This window comes from Podarcis cretensis (genome assembly GCF_951804945.1).
Source record: "Podarcis cretensis genome assembly, chromosome: 2".
Taxonomy (NCBI): domain Eukaryota; kingdom Metazoa; phylum Chordata; class Lepidosauria; order Squamata; family Lacertidae; genus Podarcis; species Podarcis cretensis.
In genome coordinates, this window is record NC_137171.1 from 69,841,279 (window position 1) to 69,867,123 (window position 25,845).

Genomic DNA, 25,845 nt, shown 5'->3' on the forward strand with positions numbered 1-25,845 from the left:
GCCCAGAGTCCTTGAAATTTAAGTAGGATTGATTTAAGTATTACAAACAGACAGCCCCAATCTGGTGCCTGCTGGTCCAATAAGTTTTGGAATACAATTCCCATCTGTGACCATTAGTCATACTAATTTGGAAGACCTTAGGTTGGGGAAGGCTGCATGACAGTATAAATGACTCAGTATGTGTCACTAACATGACTGCCCAGCACTTTTAGTGGAGCAGCATTATATGTGCATGCCATATCTAGCTTCTGCACATGCAAGCACTAAGGAAATGCTATGAAACCATGCACGAGTCAAGGAGTGTCACTCACGGCCAGTGTCTGTCACCTCCTGTTCCTCTGCCCGGGATGTCACAATTTTAAATACAGTCTTCAGGATGGCACGCAGATCACTTGCAAAGTTGGTTTGGAGCTGGTCTGCCACTCCTACCCAAACACAACACAGCAATTTGAGTAATATCCATTGCACAATGACACAAGGGCAAGAGATAAACATGTAGATTTTAGCCAACTAACACAAAAGTCCTTCCATAGTGGGAAACAGTAGTCAACAGCTTCTAACCAAGCAATTCTTTCCACCTCAATTCTGAACCAACAGGATACTATTTTTTCACTACTCTTTCCTGCTGAAGAGACTAATTCTCAATTTAGGTGCTAAACCTTCAGGATTAAGGCTAGGCAAGAGAGTTCATACAGTATCTGAGCTGAACCAAAACCTACAGTTCAAAATCCTTAGGCAACATGGGGGCAATACTTGCCTGCTTTACAGGCAAATTCTTGTGCTTCTTAGCTAATGTGTGTGAAGCACTTTCAGCTGAGTCATGCAAAATTTAAGTACTTGCCCCAATGAATATATATTTTATTAAAATGGATCCTATTCCCTAATCATGTAATAAGACAATAGCTGCCATCATCTGAGCTATTTTTAATGGCATGTGGAACAACTTGTTTTAACTTGCCATCATATCCAGATCGGGATATTACAGCTTGTAGTCACTGTGATGCTTAACTAAGGAGTCGCCAACCTTTTGTGTGCTAGGCAGTACATTTGGAATTTTGAGAATTCTGCCATGAGCAGTGGTCACAAAATGGCTGTTGTGAGCGGAGGGGTATGCCGCAAAATAGCTGTCACAGCTAAAAGATAAGGAGAGGCGGGAGTTCAAAGTGGTGTGGGCAAGCCCCTCCATCAGCCATCCTATCAGTGTCACAGGAGGAAGGCACTTAACATGAGCTACTGCTCGGGCAGAGAAGATCTTTGCACCTCTCCTCTGTTCAGAACAGATGGGAGTATGAGCCTCCACTGTTGGCTTCCAAGGCAATGTGGGCATGTTAAAGGGGGAGTGTTGAAGAGAAGCTGTGCAGGGAAAGCAAACAGTCTCTTGTCAGTTGTGGATTTTTGAATGGATGCTTTAATGAGACTTTTGCATGTAGCATAAGCAGTATTGGTGGGGAATTTTATCTCTAGCCCTGCTCCCCTAAAAGCTTATTTAATTCTAGAAAACCAATTGCTTCCTGCCAGGATCTCTTCCCCAACAGGGCAACAAGAAGCTTGTTTGGAGGTATGATCAGGTACGCCATCCTTCCACTTGGACATATCTGTTCCTTTCCAAAATCTTGACCAGCAGGAATGGTCAGGAGTGGTAGGAATACATTCCAAACATAAGGAACACCTGTTCACTTGTCCAGTTTGTCCAAATCAGGGAATCTACAGAGGTTCGTCTGCTTATTTATTTATTTTTAAAAACTTCCTTTCTGCTGCCAACCATACACCTGCCAGCCAATGCCCCAGTTGCATTATGGGATATTGGATGATGAAGACCTCCCTTATCCAGCAAAAACAGGGTACTCACCAGAGATGCAGACAAACAGTGTATGGATCATGTCCTCTGTAGTGGTATAACGGGCTCGCAGTTCTGCCCAACGAGCCGTCTGCGGAGCTTGTGTGTTCACTCCTGCCTTGGTGCTACTAGACCCCTGACCACGTTGCCTGTTAAACAAGCAGCATTAGAATGGGTATTAAGGGGTTACTCTCTCACCTTCTGCACTCCAGTTCTTTCAAAGTTCTCCCTTCTCCACCCCCCAAAAAACAGCAACAACCCAAAGGCATCATCTGCCCTAAATATATGAATGCCAGGCAAGCAAATGCCAAGGAAAGGGTAAGCAATATATACAGTAAATGTTCCCACATGAGCTTTGGGTCAGCTAAGATTTATGCACCTCTTCTTTCCATTTCCAAGAGACAAGAGCCACTGACTCCTCAAACGCTGAAAGAGGTAGTGCTCTGACAGGGTTTGTCAACTACCTTGGTTCTCTCCAAAAACATTTGAAAACCAAGGCACAGCTTCTGATTGGCTGCAGGAGCTTCCTGCACTCAATCAGAAGCTGCGTCAGATGTTCGGCTTCCAAAAAACGTTCTCAAACACTTATTTCCAGGTTTGCAGCCTTCGGTAGCCAAAATAATCGAGTCATAAGGCATTCGAGAACCAAGGTACGACTGTACTGCCACCTAGCTGCAAAGTTTCGATTACTCCTTTACCTCTCATGTAGTCCACACTGCTCAAAAGCTACAAGTGCTCCTGATTCCTGCAGAAGTACTGATGAACCTTTTCCATGGTCTTGATGCTGTCATGGATAACACTTTTAGTGGCTTTCACATTAAGGATTTACTGTGGAAGAGCCATGGCCTTGTTTGCTCACTTTTACAGAGCACCTACATGACACTGTCAACAAAACAAACCCTTCTTATGCTTTCCCTGTTTAGCTTTATGTCCCCCAGAACTTAAAAAAACCCCCCAGAAATCCAACTTTATTTTTACTCGGCAGAAAAGCTACAATAGAAGAAGAGGAAGAAGAGTTTGGATTTGATATCCCGCCTTACACTCCCTTTAAGGAGTCTCAAAGCGGCTAACATTCTCCTTTCCCTTCCTCCCCCACAACAAACACTCTGTGAGGTGAGTGGGGCTGAGAGACTTCAAAGAAGTGTGACTGGCCCAAGGTCACCCAGCAGCTGCAGGTGGAGGAGCGGGGAAGCGAACCCGGTTCCCCAGATTACGAGACTACCGCTCTTAACCACTACACCACACTGGCTCTGATATATTGTCATTATATCAGTCTCCCCACACCACACCTAAATTGTGATCCAGGGTGGTGGTGCACAATCGTGATCTGGTGTGCAGTAAAGCGGAACAGAGCAATTAATCTTTTCCACACGGACAATGGGCCCAATGAAATCAGCATACAATCTCAGATTCCAACATTTTGGGCTGAGGGCGGGTGGGTGAAGAGAAGTGGTTCTTGGTCATACCTTGGGACAGCCGAGACCCGTGGTGTCGCAGCGCCTCGGAAGTCAGGAGAATCTATATCCTTGAAGGGCTGTGAATCTGTAGTGCTCTCATTCAGTACACGCTTCTCCAACATGTAAAGTTCTTCCTTGGACAACACACGCAGCAAATCCCTATAAGGGAGAAGGCTCATAAAGGAGGCATCTAGGAAAACAAGACACTGAAATTGCCCTAAAAGAACAGACTGGATAACCCAGCTCTCACGTAGTACCCTGGAAGGAAGGTCAGATCTACTCTCGTTATGGTAGGGCTTCAGTGCAATGTGGAAACCAAGCTCGCAAAAAGGAGCTCATGCCCCACACACCATGTGCAAATGCATATAATTTGTATCCCCTGATGAGGCAACCTGCTGCTGCATCTCTCCCCCAGCACGCACACAAACTCTGATCATGTATCCAGAACATCTTGCTTCATCCTCTGTTAACTGTATGTTTGATTACAGGAGAACGACACCACTAACATTTATGCAATAATTTCCATTTAACTGAGGGTAGATCAAACATCAGCAAAGTTATGGGGTAGAATATTTATTGGATTGTGCAGCTTCAGACTGCAGGGAGGCAGGGATTGCATTTTTCAAATGAGCTATATTAGCCCTTCCCGTGACTGCACTAAAGCACCACAGTCAGGTGATTTTGCTGAACATGTAGCTTGGGTTGTTAACACAAACCCCTCCACAAAGACCCAGACTCTTCTTAACCTGGTGAAGTTCCAGTTGAGTTCCTGTGCAACAGCTGCTTTTATAGACACTCACCTGATTTTTCGAAGCAAGACGTAAAAGGGGCTAAAGACTCTGGATATCTCCTCAGGCCTCCGCTCCAAATTGAGGGGTCCATCTGGGTAGATCAGAAGACCACTGTGTACGGGGCAAAGAAATAAAGCAAAACACACAGGGAGGATTGGATTTCCTGTTCTACTGCTGCTATGTATGTTTTTCCTAATACATTAATTATTATTGGAGGTGGGGGGTTTTCCCCAAAATGCGAGAACTTTCAAAATAATAATGGGTAAAGATTAATGGGAATTGCTCTTTCGTCATATCGTTTGGGCAGAGAATTCTCAAAATGAAAGCTGTGACACTGTAGTAAACCTTGTCCAAGTTTCCTTTTTAAATTTCTTTTCCAAGAGTGCAAAATTTCCTTAACTTTAAATTACTTCTTTGGTTAGTTAACGGATGGGCCACTTGCAAATAACTGTGTGATGGTACCTCAGGCAGTAGCTGCCCCAATCAGGATCTAAAGGAGCAACAGCTGGCTTTGGGAAAGTCATCCCACCTATAAAGTAGTCACACACACCGAGAATAGGCAGGGAGGATGGCCATTTGGAGAGAGGGACAGTCCGAAAGTTTTAAATCTTCCCAACTGCATGAGCCAGAGCAGTGGTGGGAAACTTTTGGGGGCCTCTGGGACTCATTTGGTGATACGTCACATCCTCCCCACCACCACGCAGATACACATGAGAGATGGGGAGAGGAACATGTTTAGATTGCCAAGATGCCATTGCACACCTTCCTGCTGCCCAGAAGATTGGCAAGCGCCGAGGAACTTATAGATGTGTAGCTGATTTATGTACCGTGAAGGAAGAAGTAAAATGAAAGACCTCCGTTTAGACAAATGTGACTTGCCCCAGTTTCTTCTCTTAAAAATGCACACCTGTCTTGCCAGCTTTGACAGCTATAATTGCCAGATTGAACATTCCACATGTCTCGAGTTTATCGAGCTACCGGGCTCCATACTCAACCAAAAGATGACAGGTAAAACCACATACCTGATAATGGCCAGGCGGGGAATGGTGAACATCAGCTGCGGTTCATACCCATCAATCGTCTCCTGAGTCAAGTAGCCAAGTTTCAGAGCTCTAGATGAGCGAGGGAGAGAAGGGGAAGGAAATGAGGAAGGAAGGCGTGGGCAGAAAGTCAAAATCCCTAGTCCAAATAGATAATTATCCTAGACCTCACTTGAGCCAAGCTTCCCACATCAAAAAGGAGCATTGGCTGGTCTGCGTCATAAGGTTTTGTAAAGACCCATCTTTGTGCCCAGGTTTTCTCTGATCCATAAAACAAGACCCTGCTTATTATGCTTTAATCTCTTGATTTTTTTAAAAACATGTTTTTATTCTACTGCTTTGTTGGTTCTGGAAAATGATTGTATTTTTAAAAAATGATACTGTTTATATTTTATGTTGTATGTTTCCAAGAAATATAAAAAACATAAAGCCGTTTATAAATACATCTAAACAAATAAAATAAAAACAATAAAATAAGATGAATGTTCATTCTATTGGAGAGGTAGATAGTGCTTGCCCAAGGATCTTTCCAAGCCACAGAGCGCAAAATCCTCACCTAGCCACAGTTTCACAGAAGAGCACAACAATCTCCTGCTGCCTATAGATTTCTTCGGGCGACTTCACTGAGACTAAAGATGACACGTAACTGGAAAAGAGAAACAAGCTTTGAAACCCAGCTTAGCCACCACTCTCAGCACCTACCTTGCATACAAGACCAAGACATAGCCCTAATTTTCTGGTCTCCCTTTGAAACTCACACTTTGGCAGCATAAACTTCAGAAGGCAGCAGTGGTCCTTTCCAGAGATTCTCCTTGCTGGCCAGTCACTACTTTTATTGGTTCTGGCCAGGTTGTTTTTTAGCATCTTTTCATTTTCATATTTAAAAAGCAGCTGTTAGAAGTTCCCTCCTCTTCTGTCCACATTGAACCACTTTCTGCTCCTTAGCTTAATCCACTGCATTGCCTAAAAAGGTCAGCCTATGGACATGCCCAATTCCTTAAAGCGAAACATGTACACAGAACATGAACACCACTGTTGAAATATCTGCAATGGCTGCCCATCTACTATTGAAACAAGCTTAAGGTCCTTTTGATAACTCACAAAGCCCCAAACAACTTAGGTCCAGGGCACATTTGGGACCACCTAAAACCTTATATCCCAACTTGATCACTGAGATCACCTGCAGGAGTATTGCTGGTTGTTCCCCCACGTTGGTGACACACATTTGACATCAACACAAAAGAGAGACTTTAGTGCGATCTGCCAATTCCTGTGGAATGATCTGCCAGCACCTTCTGTTTCAACCTTTAAATGCCTGCTGAAAACTCTTTTATTCCACCAGGCTTATGCAGACAATTCAGAATACATATTTCCATGACAGTCAGTTGATGCTCTCCGATTTTAATTTTTTAATGAGTTTTTCTTATGTATCAATATTATTGTACACTGCCTTGAACCTTTGCATGATAGAGTGGTATATAAATATTAGTTATAAAGAGAAAAATAGTCAGAATGTAAGAACCCTACTGGATCAGCCTGGAGACCTATCTAGTTATACAGCTGCCAATCAGATGCCTCTGAGAAGCAGGTCTGCTCAGAACCCACCTCAGCTCAAACTCAGCAAAGAGCATATCAAAACGAATCAATGCCCTGCGGATAGGCTCTGAATAGGGTCCAGGTTGGTTCAGGCTTTGTTCCCGGAGTACCGTCCGCACCAACTCCAAGCTGCACAGCAGATCCTTGGCCAGAGGTCGCAGCCGTATCCCATCTGCCTCGTCCACATCAATGTAGGTGCGTGCCATCAAACACTGGAGGGAAGAAGAGTTTGAATTTGGATTTGATATCCTGCTTTATCGCTACCCGTAGGAGTCTCAAAGCGGCTAACATTCTCCTTTCCCTTCCTCCCCCACAACAAACACTCTGTGAGGTGAGTGAGGCTGAGAGACTTCAGAGAAGTGTGACTGGCCCAAGGTCACCCAGCAGCTGCAGGTGGAGTAGTGGAGATGCGAACCCGGTTCCCCAGATTACGAGTCTACCACTCTTAACCACTACACCACACTGGAAGGAATAGTGACAGCTCAGGAACACTCTGTGTCCTTTGACTGCCTCTTCCGCCATATCACACAAGCTATTTCAGGGCTGGGATGAGCCCCCCAGCAACTGCCAAAACCTAACTCCAGGAATGGAACCATATTACATCCCAATGAAGCAAGCAAAATTCCCGAGCGCAAAGCAATCATCTACAGCCAGAGAAATCACAGCTAAAGGAATCCAGGCTGTGAGCAATGAAAGAGGAAAAGGAGAATATGATGACACTAGATGCACCAGGTGTTAGGAATTTCCCCTATTCCAGCTGTTCATGTTTGTAGCCTAAAATGGAGCTGTACTCAAGAACAGAACATACAAAGAGAGGTTGAATGTTCTAGTCCACCAAATCAGGTGGCACAGTGGGTGCAGCTGTTAACCAGAGGTTTGGTGGTTTGAGCCCACCCAAGGATGGCTAGGGGCTGGATTCCTGCATTGCACAGGGCTGGACTAGATGGCCCCCATGACGCCGTCCAACTCTACAGCTCAATGATTGAATGAAATCCCTCCCGCATGGCTCACCTCAGCAGCAAACAGCATGTGGTTCCGGAGATTGTCCACGAGGAGGTCTTCGGGGAATTTGATGACATAGTCGCGGCCATGACGCTCCTTGGGGATACACTCATCCATAATTCGCTCTATGATGGACAGCAGTTCGGTCTAGGAGAATGGGTAGAGTGGTTGTTACCATCAACACAAGGACATTCTGGAGACACCAGATGAGTTGATAAGGCAGGAAGCCAGGGCTTCCCAGAAAATTACTGATGGGCCAGGGTAGATTTTGGCATTTCCATTGCCAAACATCTCAGCCAGAAATGGAACTCAGCGGTGAGGATTTAGCAAGAGAAAACATACTGTTCTGTATTCTGTGTTGATCGGAAGAGGTGAAAATTGGGGGAGAGGGGGACCTCAGACTGCAGCTGCTCCATATTCCAAGAGTGTCCCACATTTTTTTTCCTGCCACAGGAAATTTACTCTTAAAATAGGAGGAGGAAATCATTTTCCTTTTAAAAACAACAACAATAGCCAACCCCAAATGCACACAAGCACAGAGGGAGCACTACACTCTGGAAGATTGCTGTGTATAATCTCCATCTTGATCCTTGCCAGTCAGAGGCATGCCGTGTGTACTGCTCCACTGAAGCAGCCAGGGACTGTAGACCATGTACTTTGGAAAGAATCTCCAAAGGAGGGTGTAATGAGACCAATGTGCGTCTTGCCATCTCCTAATTGGAGTATATGTGCATTTAAAGTGAGATGATGAGTAGGAAGGGGAAGCAAAATCCCTCACCACACTTCCCCATTGGAAATCTCTTATTTTGAGTTGTGTGCTGGGCTTCCCCCCCAGCCAAGGTTGCTTTTGGTCATGGAGTTTCCCCAAGCAAACAGCTAGAAATGTGTCTGTCTGTCTGTCTGTGTGTCAGCTACTGCCACCTATCAATACTGTGCTTTGAAGTGCCACCCTCCCTCCCCTTTTGATCATCATGTCTAGTTTGGCCCTAAAAGAGAATGCCTTACCTGACTAAGGTGCAGCTGATTTAATAGAACCAGGTATTGCTGAGGATCTGTCTCTACATCCAGACAGTTGATCTCTGTCACCACTTGGGTCACTCGCTCATCGGCATAGAAAAACTGTGACAGTAACCTCGGATCGGAGCGCTGAATAGAGATAAGAAAGCATGGTTTATTCACAGCTCATCCCTATGAGGCAATGCTGGTACTCATGAACAGAAGTTGAGGTAGTAAACTGGTTTCTGAACGATACCATTTCAGATTGCAGGTGGGGGAAATTACATGACTGAATGTGCTTCACTGCGAGGGGGGGGAGAGTTCCCTCTGGGAAGAAAACTAGATGATGTTGATGATGATGACCCCTACCATCTGACTGGGTTGCTAAAACCACTCTGGGTTTAGTCTAGCTTTTTCCCTGATGTATGTTTTAAATAAACAGTAAATGCAAGATTATCTTTGCAATGGAGGAACGTTCAGTCAAGTGAGGTGCTACTTGCATTCCGAAATGGTACAGTCCAGAAACAGGTTTACTGCTACATCTTCTGTGTTTGAAAATTAGGCCTCGGCTTTGATGCAACTTCCTGTGATCCCTTTCAGAAACTGCTTTGAATAGCTCTAAGAACATAAATACATAAAGATTTTGAAGATGAGTATATTAGCAGAAGACATGGTAAGGATTAAGTCCCTATTCTCTACAAGATTTAGATCAGTGGAAAGATATGAACTAAAAAGAGCGGTGCTAGATCAGACCAAGGGCCCATCACCCAGTAGCCTGCCAGTTTTCAACAGACGCTTCTGAGAAGCCCAGGCATAACGCCTCTGGTTTAACTTACCAGTCGTAGTTAACACCCATTTATAAACTCGTCCTCCACACATTTACCTAATCCGCTTTAAAGCCATCTAACCCTGCAGCCATCACCACACCTTGTGGCAGCATGTTCCATAAGTTAATTATATGTTGTGTTACGTGAAGCCATCTATTTCAAGTTCCTAGACACCACCAGAATCACATTTCAGGCACCTGGGGGAAAGCAACTTTGCATCCAGTCATTACATACATACAACCATACGCCATTAAGTAACATTTTTTGCAGAGTTTGGGCACAAAAGGCAGTACTTGAATTGTTGTATCCAGCCAGATTGCAAGGATTTAGGTCAAGAATAAAACAAACAAACAAACAAACAAACAAACAAACAAACAGAGGGCCTTCCAGTTCACCAAAGTGCTCAGGCACACACCCCAGGCCTGATCTATGCTATTTGTTTTTGGGAACAATGATAAATCTTATGAAAGAGAAACGACCCTCTAGGCTTAAGATGCCAATTCCTGACAGGTGGATTCTAAGCTTTGTTGTTGTTGTTTAGTCGTTTAGTCGTGTCCGACTCTTCGTGACCCCATGGACCAGAGAACGCCAGGCACTCCTGTCCTCCACTGCCTCCCGCAGTTTGGTCAGACTCATGCTGGTAACCTCGAAAACACTGTCCAACCATCTCATCCTCTGTCGTCCCCTTCTCCTTGTGCCCTCCATCTTTCCTAACATCAGGGTCTTTTCCAGGGAGTCTTCTCTTCTCATGAGGTGGCCAAAGTATTGGAGCCTCAGCTTCAGGATCTGTCCTTCCAGTGAGCACTCAGGGCTGATTTCCTTCAGAATGGAGAGGTTTGATCTTCTTGCAGTCCATGGGACTCTCAAGAGTCTCCTCCAGCACCATAATTCAAAAGCATCAATTCTTCGGCGATCAGCCTTCTTTATGGTCCAGCTCTCACTTCCATACATCACTACTGGGAAAACCATAGCTTTAACTATACGGACCTTTGTTGGCAAGGTGATGTCTCTACTTCTCAAGATGCTGTCTAGGCCTGTCATTGCCCTTCTCCCAAGAAGCAGGCGTCTTTTAATTTCGTGGCTGCTGTCACCATCTGCAGTGATCATGGAGCCCAAGAAAGTAAAATCTCTCACTGCCTCCATTTCTTCCCCTTCTATTTGCCAGGAGGTGATGGGACCAGTAGCCATGATCTTCGTTTTTTTGATGTTGAGCTTCAGACCATATTTTGCACTCTCCTCTAAGCTTAATTGTGGCATATAACAAATGAGAAAAATGGTATCTAAAAGATGGGAGGGTGGGGGCAAGACAAGAAAAATCAAGGAGAGTTCACAGGGTTCCCACAATTGTAACTTTGTCTATTCATAAGTAAGTCCTACTGAATTCAATATGGTTTACTCCCAGGTTAGGATTGCAGCCTTAGAACTTATCCACACTAACCTTTCCTCTGCTGTTTCCAGGCATGGTCCACGCTTTAAAACTCTGTATGAGCACCGTTTCCCCCCACCCCCTCTGGATCTTTATCTACAGAAACCTGCTCTTTAAAGCTATATTTGAGCAAATGGCAATCCGCAGAAAACCCAAACTGACAGCTGTTCTGATTGGGCACTAAAGTGCGGGGAAAGCTATGGGGCAACAATCACCACCACCACGCTCAGACATGGATCTGTGTCTGGAAAGAGTGGGGCAAAAGGTACTGTAGTTTTCCGTGTATAAGACAATTTTTATTATTATTTAAAAATGATAAAAATTGGGGGTCTTCTTATACACGGATAGTGCAGAGGGGGGATGAGTGATTTGGTCGCAGCCGCAACCAGGATATTGTGAGCGGCGGTCAATTGGGTGAGCGATTGTCGGCAATCATACCCCAAAAAAAGCCCAACAACTGTGGACAATCCCCCACCCCCAAAGCTTAACAACTCTGGGCAATCTCCCCCCATTTCCTTAATTTGGAGTCCCAAAAAATAGAGGTCTTATACAGGGGGGCGTGCTATACACGGAAAAATGCGGTAAGTGTGGATGAGCCCTAAGTCCACAACATGGTCCACAGGTCCTTTGCAATGGGACTCTCTGTATCCTCCTCTCAAACTGTTTTTAACCCCTCAAGCATGCCATGGGACTCTGACAGTAACATGGCATAGACCTGCCTCTTTCAGTGTGAAGAAAGCACCAAATGACCTTGGAACAAACAAGGGATGTCTGTATTAGAAACCCAAACAAATTTTAAATGGGATCACCCATCTTGGCTTCTTCTGATGAATGTGATTCTAAAGGGGGTGCTGAAGCTTCTCAATCCCTTATGTTCTTTCGGATGGCATGTGAAAGGCTAAGCTAGGCAGAGTGGAAATCTGTGTAGGCTAATTACTGAAGTCCAGGAAACTTATTTGCAGGACTGTCCTTCAGATCAATGCCATGCAATTGCATACTCTGCCAAACAGAAACCGGCAAAGGCAACAGTAAAATGCCCAAGATTATCCCCACTCAAATGCAGCCTAGTCAGCACATTTGAGTAAATTAACCTTGGGACCAAGCCAGAAGTCTCAAGCTATTGCTTTGAAGCTGCTAGAGACAAGCAACTTGTGCTAAACAGAAGTGTCTCTGCATTTGCCTCCCCCTTTTTGACAATTTAGAAAGGGAGAGAGAGGCTTTGGGTAAAGGCCTTTCAGCAGAGGCTGGACAGGGATGCTTCAACTGCACCCTGCATTGAGCAGGGAGCTGGATTACTTGACTTCAAAGCTCCCTTTCAACTCATAAGAACATCAGAAGAGCCGGCTGGATCAGCCAGTGGCCCATCTAGTCCAGCATCCTGTTCCCACACTGGCCAGCCAGATGTCTGTGGGAAAGATGCAATCAGGATCCAAGTACAAGAACACTCTTCCCTCCTGCAGTTTCCAGCAACTGGTCTTCAGAAGCATTGCTGATTCTGACTAGGGAGGCAGAGTATAGCCATCATGGCTAGTAGCCCTTGATAGCCTTGTCCTCCATGAATTTGTCCAATCTTCCTTTAAAGCCATCCAAGTTGGTGGCCATCAACACCTCCTGCCAGAGTAAATGCCATTTTTTAATTATGCATTGTATGTATAAGTACTTTTATGCTGTTCTAGCTCCATGCCAAGTGCAAATTTATTTATTTATTTATTTATTTATTTATTTATTTATTTATGTATTTTTATTAAAGTTTTTCTTGGTTTACAAAAGTATATGCACTGTCTCTCTCTCTCTCTCTTTCTCTCTCTCTCTCTCTTTTCCCCAAGTAACATTTTTTACAGAACAGTTTCAGTTGTTGAGACATTAGGAAGAAAAGGGGGAAAGAGGTGGTGGGGGGAGAGATGAGTGGGGGTGGGTGGCGAGGTTTCTATTTTACTTAATATATGTGGGGTTTTGTGTCAGCGTCACTTGTGCAGGTTCTCTGCTATTCCCATGTGCAAATTTATAAGCTTTTATTATGTTAACTCTCTCTCACCTTTTCTCTAACCCAAACATGGCAACCTTTCCTTTTAAGGAGTTGCTCCACCTCCACAGCGCAGGTGGCGCTGTGGGTTAAAGCCTCAGCGCCTAGGGCTTGCCGATCGAAAGGTCGGTGGTTCGAATCCCTGCGGCGGGGTGCGCTCCCGCTGCTCGGTCCCAGCGCCTGCCAACCTAGCAGTTCGAAAGCACCTCCGGGTGCAAGTAGATAAATAGGGACCGCTTACCAGCGGGAAGGTAAACGGCGTTTCCGTGTGCGGCTCTGGCTCTGGCTCTGGCTCTGGCCAGAGCAGCGATGTCACGTTGGCCACGTGACCCGGAAGTGTCTCCGGACAGCGCTGGCCCCTGGCCTCTTAAGTGAGATGGGCGCACAACCCCAGAGTCTGTCAAGACTGGCCCGTACGGGCAGGGGTACCTTTACCTTTACCTTTACCACCTCCCTGATCATTATGGTTGCCCTTTTCTGAAATAAAAAATCCTCCTTCTGTGACTGAATCACTGTGCAGGCTGCCCTAACTGTCCACCCCTGGCTCCACTGAGTGGGAGGATTACTAACGGGTCACATTCAAAGGCTCATGACACCTTTGTGACAAACCGGATAATGACAGTTTGGAAAGGTTTCCCAAAGCCCCTCAAGTCACGAGCAAGCATCTTTCTCTACTTCTGGCATATAATGACAGAGGCTCTTGCCTGAGCAAGTCCATGTCACAAATGAACCTTCGGGGAAGGGTGAGGTATGATGGATCAATTGCTTATTGCTGCTGCTGTTATATTCCTATAGAAAATACATTGGCCTGTTCTAAGATTATTTTCTAATGCTGGCTTTCAGTTTATGCACTTCTGTCTTGGGATTCTCAGGCCTATAAATATGATACATAAATATAAAAAAAATAGATAAGTCATCTAGAGCAGTGGTTCCCAATTAGCCAAGTACTGCAAACCCCCCGTTTTTCAAAAATCGAGCCGTGAACCCCCTACTTTTGAAAATGTTGATATCTCTATGGTAGTTTTTGTTATGTGAATGGTGCCATGGATCCCCTGGGTGGGTTGTGCAGATCCCCTGGGATTTGCGGGTTATCAATTGGGAACCACTGATTTAGAGAAGTGCCACAGCACTGCCACGTGGCTACTTTTGACTAAACCAACTACTCTGGAACTGCCACCCTTTAAGCATGTACAGAAACTAGTTCATGAACTGAACCCAGCTCAGGCCTTCAGACTGATCAAGGGGCAGACAGAATGCCAAGGGCAGACCGTTTATTGCCAGTCAGAAACTGGCATGACGCTGTGGTTAGATTTTCTGCTCTGTAAATGAGGCAGCGCACACACCTATGCATATACAGAGCTGGGCTCACGGATTACCAAGTGACGGAATTCTCTGTAAGGATCTTCACCCCCAGTGGGAACAAAAGGCATGCCAGGACACAAAAGCTAGGATGGGGGGGGGGGGCAAAGGACTGTAGGTGTAGATTATCTGTCAGAATCTCTAGCGGACAGGCTGTTTCCCACTTGGTGCAAGCATATCACCAGAACCAGGCAATCACAGCCAAGAGGCCAGCCAACCAACTCCTCTGCTCATGAAAGAGTTATGTGGACACTTGGAGAGAGGGTCTTGCCCAGCAATGGTTAAAAGAATAAAGCTCACATCCTCAGAGTACAACAAGGCCAGTTCAGTGGCATTTAACAACAGAACCTTTCCTGCAGTAACTCCTCGGCTAGAGAATTTTGCCTAGTGCCTAACATGTGGTCTTTTAAACACCAAGTAAGGACCTTCTCCCCCCACCCTGGCTTTTCAGTTTTTAAAACAAGGTTGAGCACTTTCTAGACCTTGTTGCTGGTTTTATTTGGATGCTATTTCTGATTTTATGTTCATATTACATTGTTATATTTTATGGGTTTGGAATATTGTAAACCACAAAGAGAACTTAGTGTTGATGGGTGGTATAAAAATCCTGCAAATCAGGGGGTGGGGAAGACCTTTGGACCTCCAGAAGTTGCTCCCATCAGCCTTGTCAAGTATGCTTGATAGCCAGGGATGATGGGAGTTGCAGTTCAGCAACAGCTGGAGGGTGATAGTGTAATTTAAAAAAAAAATTCAGGTGTGGGGAACCTTTCTTACAAGTTGTATGCCACTTTCCTCCAGCCCCGCCCTCCTGTGCAAAACCAATAGTGAAACACTAGCTGTTGCACACCCACCACAGAAAGGCTATCTTCTGCCCCACAGTGCAATGCTGTACAACTGGCAAAGGATGAAGGCATTCCTCATTATGGTATCCTTCAGAATTGCCACCATTCCTTACCATTCAGCATGCCAGCTAGGGCTAATAGGAGTTGTCGCCCCAAACATCTTGGAGGGACTCTAGTGGGGAAAGGCTGTTCTAGAGATAACATTAAAACCACTGGATTTTCTAAAAGTTCTTTTTTCTCTGGAAAGGCCTTCAGAGGTTGCCACGCAGGTATATTAGCAGACTTGCTCACCACGAATCTCCTTTTCTGTCTCCAATCTGTTGTTGTTGTGGTGGTGGTGGTGGTTGGCATTCGACACAAACAAATACTGCACGGCCAGATGGGAAAGGCCATAAGAAACCAATTTCAAGCTGGGTCAGAGATTCTCATAAACAGGTGTGACGTGGAAACGCTCCCAAACAGCTGACTCTGTGCAGTGGCTTTTGTGCAGAGTTAACACCAGATGAAATCATGCAGCCATCTCAGGATGTGCACAGCCTTGCGGCATGAAGTCATATACACACACCTCTCTCAGGTATGCTGGGAGGGCAGGAAGCTCTCACAAAGAAGACGTTAATCTCGGGAGCACAAACATCGCTATGCTGCACCTCCACCAATCACACCGTCAGCTGCCTCCACCCAAGTCAAGCCATAATTTGCTGGTGAAGCAGCTAAGGCATAGCAGTTTACACCAAGAACCAAAGAAACAGCACGTTCTGAAGCGGGTGGGGGAGACATGAGCCAGCTCTGACTGGGCTCCCATTAGGATTCTTACACAATTTTTTCTTCCTGAGACCCTAGCTAGGCCTGTCATTAGCTCACTTGGTGCCTCAGTTCCTCAAAAGTTGCAAGGTTTTGGTGATCAGAAACTGAGCTCCAAAAACCACTGTTTCTGTCATTGGAAGGAATAATTTTCTGGGCCAAATCCTCCAGTTGAGGAACAACGGAAGGCAGAAGCAGCTGCCATGCCCCAAGAGGAATGACACCTTCACAATACTGCCCAGCAGAGCTTCTCTGGGTGGTGTGTGGCATCCAGCCAGGCCAGCAATGCATATGTTGAAAACCTGTGGAGGCCTGCAAAAACCTGTTTGCAAAGCATTATTAAAATACCTCTGATTGGCATCAACTTAGATGCTGCGTTGACCACAGTGCCCAGGACTATGTTCAGAGCACTGTCAATTCAGGTGCTTGGCAGGTCTTGCTCTACCTGCCGTTTGTTCAATTCTTGCCCTTCGTCTACCTCATTACATCAGGCAGAAGTGGGCTGACTGGCTGGGTATAGGGGAAGTGCCTCTTTGTGTGAGGTGGCGGTTGCTTCTGAAAAGGTCTCTCTGAACTCTTGACGATTAAGCTGGTCACATACACACGAGTAGGTGGTTGTTATGCAACCCCAAACACTCTCAGATGACCTCTATTTTCCAGTTTAATTACTGTTTGGTTTCCAGTCTGGTTTTGGAAAGGAAAGTGCTTTGGTGACCCTGATGGGTGACCAGGAGGACAGGAAGAGACCTTGCTCCCTATAGGCCTGTTTTCCCCACCACCTCCGCTGCTTCTGGCTGCATGGATGAGCAGCACAGGGGGGACTGAGGGCGATGCGTGCGCTAGGTTTCAACCTCTGCTCCTTGTGAACTCTCTCCCCAGCTGCTGATCTGGTCTGTGGAAAACAGCTGAGGAGCAGAGAAGAGGAGGCATGGCTGCAGGATCCTACTGCTGACAGCTTGCTGGGTTTTCATACTGAGAGAGGTGAGCCCTTGTGCATGTGAATGGGGAATGTCATGCAGGTTTGGCCTCATTCACTGCAGCCAGAAGTCACCCCGGAGGTAAAGTGGCCCCTAGGCTGAAAGCAAATCCTCACCCCTGCTATACAGCAGTGTTCTTCAAGGACTGCTTGCTTGAACATGCATGCATGCATGCATGCATGCAGAGATGACCTTGTATTAATAGCCTGTTTCTTCCCAGCTCAGTTATGGATGTATCTTGATTTAATAACTATTTGTTGTTTGCTCATTTTAAACGTAATATGTTAAAACTATTACTTTTACTGTGAGTTCCTCCATGAAACTGTGGGAAGTTGGAGAGCATATTTAAAGTGTATGTATGTATGTATGTATAAATAAATAAATAAATAAATAAATAAATAAATAAATAAGAAAGGCAAATAAAGAGGATTTCTTCGCCTCCCCTGATCTTTCTGGATCTCTCTTGGCCAACACTTACTCCAAATCCACTGCCTTCTTACCATCAAAATATAAGCCACAGAATAATGCAGCAGTTTAGGACTTCTCCAGAGATTACTACTGTCTGGTGGTCAGCTCTGCTTCTGTCTTTGACCACCAATCCCTCTAGTTGGAGCTCATCTCAACCGCAGGACAGACACACCCATAGCCTGTTACGCCAAGCACTGGACTTGCAGTGACCTGTACAACCAGACCATCAATTTTAGCCAACACAGTCTCTTCCCAGTTACCCACAGAATTTCTTCTTCTTCATACATCGTCCTACTTCCTGTGCCAGTCACAGAAATGAGTGAAGGCATGACACAAGGAAAGTTGGTTGTCCTGGCTATGAAAACTTGGAGAAAACCCAGCAGCATTAATCATCTCTTTCTCTCGCCACCTCCAATACTGAACCACCAAGAGAGAGAATTCAAACGCGTGATCAGCAGGTTCCGAGTAACAAGAATTACTTAAGTTCAACAACAAAGGAAAACTATGGGAAGGAGATAATGAATCAAACCTTATGTAATATGCAAAATGCTGAAAATTGTATCACATGCCAACATGGCTCAATGGTATAGCACATACTGTGCATACAAAAAGTCCCAGATTCCAATCTCTGGCATCTCCAGCCAGGGTTGAGAAAGGCCTGTGCTTGAAACCTTGGGAAGTCAGTACGTAGGCCATGTGCAGGGTGGGGCTAATCCTATGGCCCTCCCAACATTGTTGGTCTACAACTCTTATTACCCCTAACCATTGGCCATGATGGCTGGAGCTGATGGCAAGTAGACCCAACAACATCTGGAGGGCCACACTTTGGCCCAGGATTGTCTACACCAGGGCTGAGGAGAGAACCAATGGTCTGAGTCACAGCGTAAAGCAGTTCCTAGATACCTATAGATCAGCAAGACTCATATGGATAACAGCAGTACCATGTGCAATTCATTAGCAGAGTAATTAGGGTGAAAATCCAACACACACCCCAAATTCAATAGGACTCACTTCTAAATAGACTTGGTTAGGATTGCATTATAAATTACATGTTTATTCCACTGTAGCAACTGGACCATATTGTGTTTGCAAACACCAAGCACATTACTGGAAGACATGGCGGAAGACTTAAAAACCAGTGTGAAGGCAGACGTGCTTAGCAATATGTGAGTAATCTTGCTTCCATGCAAACATCACAATGACAACCTGCTTTCTCTTCCTGATGGATTTATACTAGACATAAATATACAGGCTTGTTTTATTCAAAATAAGTTGTATCCAAGTAGTCTGTTCGGACAACACCTACAGATAATTATTACCAAATCTTGAAATACTGGAGAAAAGCCAAGAGACACTCGTGCCAATGTTTGAAGAGGACAAGAGAAAGGGCAAGGATTACTATAACGTAATTATTTAGCCCAGTGCCAATCCAATGAAAAAGCAATCAAGGGAGCCAAATAATTTCAAAGAGCAAAAAGATCAGATCAATGTTTTGCAGCGAAAGGGTTCTTGTTAAACAAACCCTATTTTAACCTTTTGCTGATATTACAGGTTTAATTGTAAAATGATGCCAAGTTAAATGGCCTTGCTGGAACATCTGGAAGATATTGGCTCCCGAGGTTTTTACTGAAGCCCAAACTAATGAAATGCTGTCTCTCTTTGGAATGGACTTATAGCTCCAACCTAGAAGTGAAGCTGCAAGCTTCTGGGTAATGATGCTCCGCAACACCCAAACTCCCTCCCCCAAGTTCTCTGTAAATAGCATTGGACTCTGATGCCATCTCTTGTGTTGCACTGAGCTTTGGAACAGAGAGAACCTTCTCTGACCACTGATCTGTCTAGCTGCAGCTCATCACAATCACAAGATCAACACACTCGTTGGTGGTTTCAACACAAAACCTTTCCTCTACTCTCCGCCCTCAAGTCCTCTGGTATGGGCAGAAAACTTGAGAGGGCTGGAGGTGGTTCTCTTGTTTCATGTTTGGCTTTGGAGTAGGCCGAAGCCACACGAATCGTAACACTACTTCAACCTGCTCTGGAAACCAACTTGCTATGAGATAACACCCCCTTATACCTCTCCTTAAAGCGTTTTGTATGAGCACAAGATTTAGAGAAGGCTTTGCAGTGACCACAAGTAACGTCTGGCTAATGAGCAAAGCAAATACTTGTGGGACCCTGTAAACAGGACATTGTGATGCACCGTCATACTGACTAATAACAGACAGGCAATCGGATCCACAAGATCTGTGCAACCCACAGAGTATGTAGTCAGGATAGCAGAAAGTGGTGTTGATCCACTATTAAAGAGAGAGAGAGAGAGAGAGAGAGAGAGAGAGAGAGAGAGAGAGAGATGTATGCTTAAGACATTTGACTTAAAAGTACATAGGAAGTTGCCTTGTATTAAGTCAGACCATCTGTCCATGTAGCTCAGTGTTGTCTACACTGATTGGCAGTGGTTCTCCAAGGTTTCAGGCGGGAGGCATTTGCAGCCCAACATGGAAACACCAGGGATTGAACCCGGGACCTTCTGTGTGCAAATCGAGGAGAAGCAAAGAGTTTTATGGGGCAAGAAATAATTTGTGGCTAACCAATAAAGGTGGCTGACAGCTTTAAGGAGGAAATCACTATCAAAAGATAGTGTTCCTAGAAAAATCATCAGTTCAGGGTCCAGCTTCCTGTTAATTTTAAAAGACATACCAAATGCAGCATAAAAATCATTAGTGAGGAAGTCTTTAGACTACACTAATTACAGCCTGATTCTCTCTGCTGTGATCATATGTTAAAATAATATTCCATAGTTGTTTACTTATTATGTATTCATTAATTCACACCCAGCTCCATATCTTCCGATCCCATTTCCTGTTGTATTTGCAGCGATTTTCTGTCCTATTTTTTTCAAATAAATTCCCTCCATACTTTTTCCATTCTTTTCCCAAGAAAAGCTTTAATAAATCCTTATTTTTAAAAAGTAATTACAGACTGATTGTATGCAGATTCAGAAGTCTCTTTATGTTCAACAGGACTTGCTCCCAGGTGAGTGAGTATAGCGTTACAGATTTGCAGCAATGTGGCAAGTTAATGCAAGGAAACCTTAGCAAATAATGAATATTCTGAGTATGTAACTGACTGGGCTTCTTCTACAATATAAGGGCAAGAAATCCAACACATAGAATCATAGAATTGTGGAGTTGAAAAGGACCCTAAGACTAAGAATTTCGTGTTCTATGGACTGAGCTATCTGCTATCAACAACCAAATCCAAGTGGCTACAAAAGGAGACGCTGCTTTTTAGGCCACCCTAAAATAAAGTTGTGATATTTATTTACATTGCTGATAGCATGTTTGAATCATCTGCTCCTTCTGGGGCTCCTATACTAAAAGTACATTTTGCGTTAGCATGCAATGGGCCATGGTGAGCCACCTGGGCTCTCTCTCCAGGGATGCTTAAATGCAGAGTTAGTTTTCAACAACAGTTCTGCAGTTGTGTACTTGGCTAGCTATCGTGGCATACCCAGGTAGGCTATTGGAACTGCTCTCTTAAAGCACAGGAGCGCAGCCCATGGCTCCTGTGTGAATTAGAGTGGGCATGGCTGGCTCTAGTCACCCCCACTGGCATTCAGCCTTCCCCCCCCCCCAACTGTATGTGGCTGTTCAGGACAAAAAATGTTGCCTATCCCTGAACTACAGAGCTGCGCAAAGATCAACAAGATGCAAGCTTTATCTTTCGAACCAGGGGAGTTCAACTGTCACTCACAAGCGACAATTATGCCCCACTTGTTATTCCCCCTCACACACCCCGTTTTGCAATGTGACAAATTAATGCAAGGAAACACGCTCCTTTTCAAAATGCCAGCAATACGCTATTCCCTAAATTCTATTAAGACAGATTGGTCAAGGATAGACATACGTAACAGATGTTGAATAAACTGGCCTGTGGCCTTCACATTCACTGTCCGCAGAGTTGAACAAATAAATATGAGCCCACCATGAGAGAATCAGAGTTCTCTTGGCTCTCCCACAGCTGACAAGCAGGTGAACTGAAGCTTCTCTGTAATGCTACAACGAAGTCAACAAATGACCACACACACACAAAGTCTTTATACCAATTTGCCTTTTCATCAATTCTTTATGATACATTTTTCATTCACTCTTGAGAATGTGGATAAGGGCAAACAAGAGGGGGTGATTCATTGCTGTTTAGAAAAAAAAAAGTTGGCCAATAATAAAAAGTTACCTAATGTGATTATGAAATATCTGAAAAGGAACAGAAAAGCAGTAATAGGATTCATGAGCAACTATTGTCACTGGTAAGCAGCTAACTGCTATTTTTGGTTCCTTCTGGATAAACAGCCAACAATAAAAAAAACAAGAACTGGATTTTCAAGAGTTCATAGCTACTGGATGTATGAGTCTTGCCAGCCACAGGAATGTTCTCTTTCAAAAAAATTTTCCAAACAATCATGAGCAGTTGGGTCACAAAAATGTTTGTATGTTTGTTTGTTTGTTTTTCTTTTAACTATGGCTTAGTTCTTACCAATGTGTTAACATGCATCTGCACTGGAACACATCATGTTTGAATGTTCCTCATCAAAAATAAAAAATCCCTGCATGTAGAAAACTAAGAATTCAGCGTGATGGCTAGTTTTCTATGTGAAATGTGTGTGGTTTTTTCCCCAAGTTGAGGAGCATTCACAGCATAATTCTATGCATATCTACTCAGAAGTAAGTCTCACTGAATTCAATGGGACTTACTCCCAGGTAAGGGTGTACACAGGAATATAGTATGGGCAAAATGGCTTTTAAAAAATAAATATGCCCTTCAATCTCAGCCCCAGCAATTGAACAGCAAGGCCTTAAAATCAGCTTCATATTACAGTGGTATCTCAGGTTAAGAACTTAATTCGTTCTGGAGGTCCATTCTTAACCTGAAACTGTTCTTTACTTGAAGCACCACTTTAGCTAATGGGGCCTCCTGCTGCCGCCGCACCGCTGGAGCACGATTTCTGTTCTCATCCTGAAGAAAAGTTCTTAACCCGAGGTAATATTTCTGGGTTAGCGGAGTCTGTAACCTGAAGCACATGTAACCTGAAGCGTATGTAACCCGAGGTACCACTGTATTTCTGGGTCAGCGGAGTCTGTAACCTGAAGTGTCTGTAACCCGAGATACCACTGTAGTAGCATAAGAGGAAACTAAGCACCTTGTACTAAAAGCAAGACCTACAGGTTTTCTCTTCTCAATGCTTAGATTTGAACCCATATGCACTATATTCTTTGTACGTCACCATTGTTGCAACATTTATTTATTTCACAATATTTATATCCCACTTGACTGTAATAAAACCTCAAAGCGATTTACAACACACTGTACTGTTCATAGAGTATGACGAATGGATCAGATAGTCATTTCACCTATGCATTCTCTGACTTTAAGTGTCAAAAAAATAAAAAAATATAAATCAACTATATGAAATAGTCTCTTCCTTTCTCCCTGAAACATGCCAGTCACTTGACCCCCACATTAGAGGGTGGATTAATTCCCAAAGTAGCCTTCACACCTATTCCCCAAATCTGCTGGCATTTTATTATTCCTGCTCCAAGTAATCTAGTCTCACACATACCGTAACTGTCAAAATCCATTTGAATGCTGCTCTACTTTAGGCCTCAAACAAGTTCTGAGGCAGAGAATTCCACAAGACATTTTTACTTTTATCAGCAAATTGTAGGCTGTAATCCATACCTCTTTGCTCCTATTGCCAATTATTGTTTTGCTTATATAAAATAATAACTCTCTCAATCATAAAGTGGGTTTTTTAGCTCTGCCCCTAAAACATTGATGGAGAAACAGTGACTTTTTCCTTCCTAGAATACAAGGTGGCTTAGAAAATTAAAACTCATCCAGCACAGTAAGTTTAGTGTCAACCAGCTGAGCTATCTAGCACACAACATAAACCTAGGTTTATTCTCTAGAGTAGAGCTAGCAACCCCGGTTCTGTTTACTAATTACACCTTGGTATATGCTTGGCTGAGTGAAATATGAGTCATAAACAAGTCAGCAGGAAGTCAACCCCCTGCCAGCCAATAGATGACACCGATCCCTGTAGAGCCAGTTGCATCCACCCACAAACTTCAGTTTCACCCTTGCAAAGAAGTGATGGCACAACAACTATTTACACACAAACTTCAGGCTCTCAGTTCCATCCACAACTGGCCCAGATCTCCCTCTCCTAAACAAGTGGTATGGGACTGCTGTGTTTGGCCACAAGGTCTGGCCTACAAGCCCCCTCCCCCATGGACTAAAATAAAGTGAGACTAAAATACTTTCATTTTAGCATACGGTTTGGCTGACTCCTAAAACCTGCTGGTTTTCCACTGTGCTTATTGGTCTGTTTTGGCTTTAATCTCTCCTGTTGCTGGCTGTTTTGAGCAGCTTTTTAACGTGTTAGAAAGGCAGGAGATGAGTGTTTTCAGCAATACATACCTTGATCTGTCACACAAACCCTTTTCTTTACCCATATGAAATGTATGTCTCCATTATGGTAGTCACGGACCTGGATGAAAACTCTAGAAGAAATCCTTACAGCATACCTAACCAGTACAGCGACGCTTTTTGCTGTGGGGGATCTTCTAGTGCCACTACTGACAGAAGGTGACAGACAGGAAAAAAGTAGAACATCACAAACCCACATGCTTACCCTGGAGCTTAGAAACAGCATGCCATCTACGGTACAGAAGAAGGTGAATTATTTGAAGGGCTGACACACAGGTGGAGCAAATTTGATTTGTTGCTTGGTTCGGGGAAGACCCAAAGCAATGGGTTCAAGTTACAAGGAAGGGGATTTCTCAACTAAACATTAGGAAGAAGTGTTTGATGGTATGAGCAGTTCTCTAGCAGAACAGGCTGCTTTAAAAGGTGGTGGGCTTTCCTAATGAGGTGTTTAAGCAGAGGCTGAATGAAGGATGCTATTGAACTGGATTTCCTGTTTGGGAAGGGGTTGGACTAGATGATATCGGGGATCCCCTCTTGCAAGACTGGGATTCTAGGAAAGTTGAGAAAGAAGCCACCCCGCACCACAGAGCTCTTGACTGCCAGAGGCAACAACCACTGAAGGGAGCAAGGTCTCCACACCTCTAAGGTCTTAAGGCTCCAGGTTTACCAACAGGCGAGAGGACAAAGTGGCGGTAGACGAATGAAGAAACAAATACAAAGGCGTACACAAAGACACACCTGTGTACACTTATGTCATTCCCGAAGAGCTACAACATCAAAGGCTCCTATACTCAGCAAATCACTACCACGCATTGAAACTCTCATTTCACTCCCAAGCGCGCAATGGAAAGGGGGGGGGCTCATTCTTGACACCCTTTTACCACCCGGATTGTGAAGGCAGCTGGGAGAGGGGCGTTTTAAGAAGTTGGGAGGCTAACTCAGCTGTAATCCTCGACCCTGATTTGGCAGCCTCCGCGTGATCAGGATCGCTGCCGCGAAAGAGAAGCAGCTCCCGAGAAGTCCGAATTAAAACGGAGGGTTCCCTTCAGAGCCTTAGAGCGAAAAGCGAGGTGGGTCGCGGACGGGACGCGGGGAGCGAAGACCGAGGCGCGAAAAGCTCCCCCCCCCCCCCGAAACATGCCGAGAAGAGAAAAAGGAGCCCTCACCGGGCCTAGCCCAGAGACAGCGAGAAAGAAACCGAGCGCGAGCCCGTCGGGAAGCCCGTCCCGGGCTGGAAAGAGCCCCTTCTCGGAGCCCCCCTCCTCACCTTGGGTCTATGCAGCCATCTGCGGACTGCGGCGGGCAGCATGGCTCCAGCTCGGTGCGCGTCGGCGGCGGCGGCGTCGGTGGGAGAAAGCGCTCTGGCTCCAGCAGACACACCTGAGCCGTCTGCGCTCCGCCGCCTGCGCCTGGGGCTGCCCTTTGGCGCCTCCCCGGGGCGGGTCGAGGCGGGGCTTCGGGCTCCCGGAGCGGGACATGGGAGCACCCGCACGCTTTTATCCCCGCCCTGCTCCGGCGCTCGCTTGGCGGACGAGGCCGACGCCCCCTAGCGCGCGCGAGAGAGAGAGCGAATTGGCGGCCTCGAAGGGGCGGCGTGGGGTCTCCGCCCACCTCGCAGAGCGGGAGGACACCAGCGGCTCCGTGCGGAACAGCACTAGTCTCCGAGGGGTGGGGGGCGAGCGAGCGGGGAGGGGGGTCGGTTCTACCGGGAATAACTTTCCGCCTTCCGAGGGGGCCATAGGAGCCAACCCCCCCATAAAATATTTGAGGGGGCCGGACCACCCCAAAGTTTATGGGCATTGCCATTCAAATAGTGTGCTTGCCCCCCTCTATTTTATTCAAGTTGGCACCCCTGGAGAGGGCCCTAAGAGTTTGGAAAAAGAGAGCATATTGTGATGATGATCGAGCTCCAAAATG

The 25,845-nt window shown here is 45.2% G+C and overlaps 1 protein-coding gene across 1 annotated transcript in view; it reads right to left on the bottom strand.

The window, feature by feature from the left end:
* The window catches only part of ZFYVE28 (zinc finger FYVE-type containing 28), a gene marked incomplete at its 5' end in the record, with an annotated part of 30,008 nt that extends 4,341 nt beyond the window's left edge, over positions 1–25,667 (bottom strand). The window contains 11 exons of the mRNA XM_079965762.1: positions 312–425; positions 1,850–1,986; positions 3,304–3,453; positions 4,095–4,196; positions 5,108–5,197; positions 5,682–5,771; positions 6,731–6,933; positions 7,733–7,870; positions 8,729–8,869; positions 25,196–25,474; positions 25,635–25,667. Coding sequence (XP_079821888.1) covers positions 312–425; positions 1,850–1,986; positions 3,304–3,453; positions 4,095–4,196; positions 5,108–5,197; positions 5,682–5,771; positions 6,731–6,933; positions 7,733–7,870; positions 8,729–8,869; positions 25,196–25,474; positions 25,635–25,667 — 1,477 coding nt within the window. The remainder of the gene's footprint in view (positions 1–311; positions 426–1,849; positions 1,987–3,303; positions 3,454–4,094; positions 4,197–5,107; positions 5,198–5,681; positions 5,772–6,730; positions 6,934–7,732; positions 7,871–8,728; positions 8,870–25,195; positions 25,475–25,634) is intronic.
* Between the last annotated feature and the right edge of the window lie 178 nt (positions 25,668–25,845).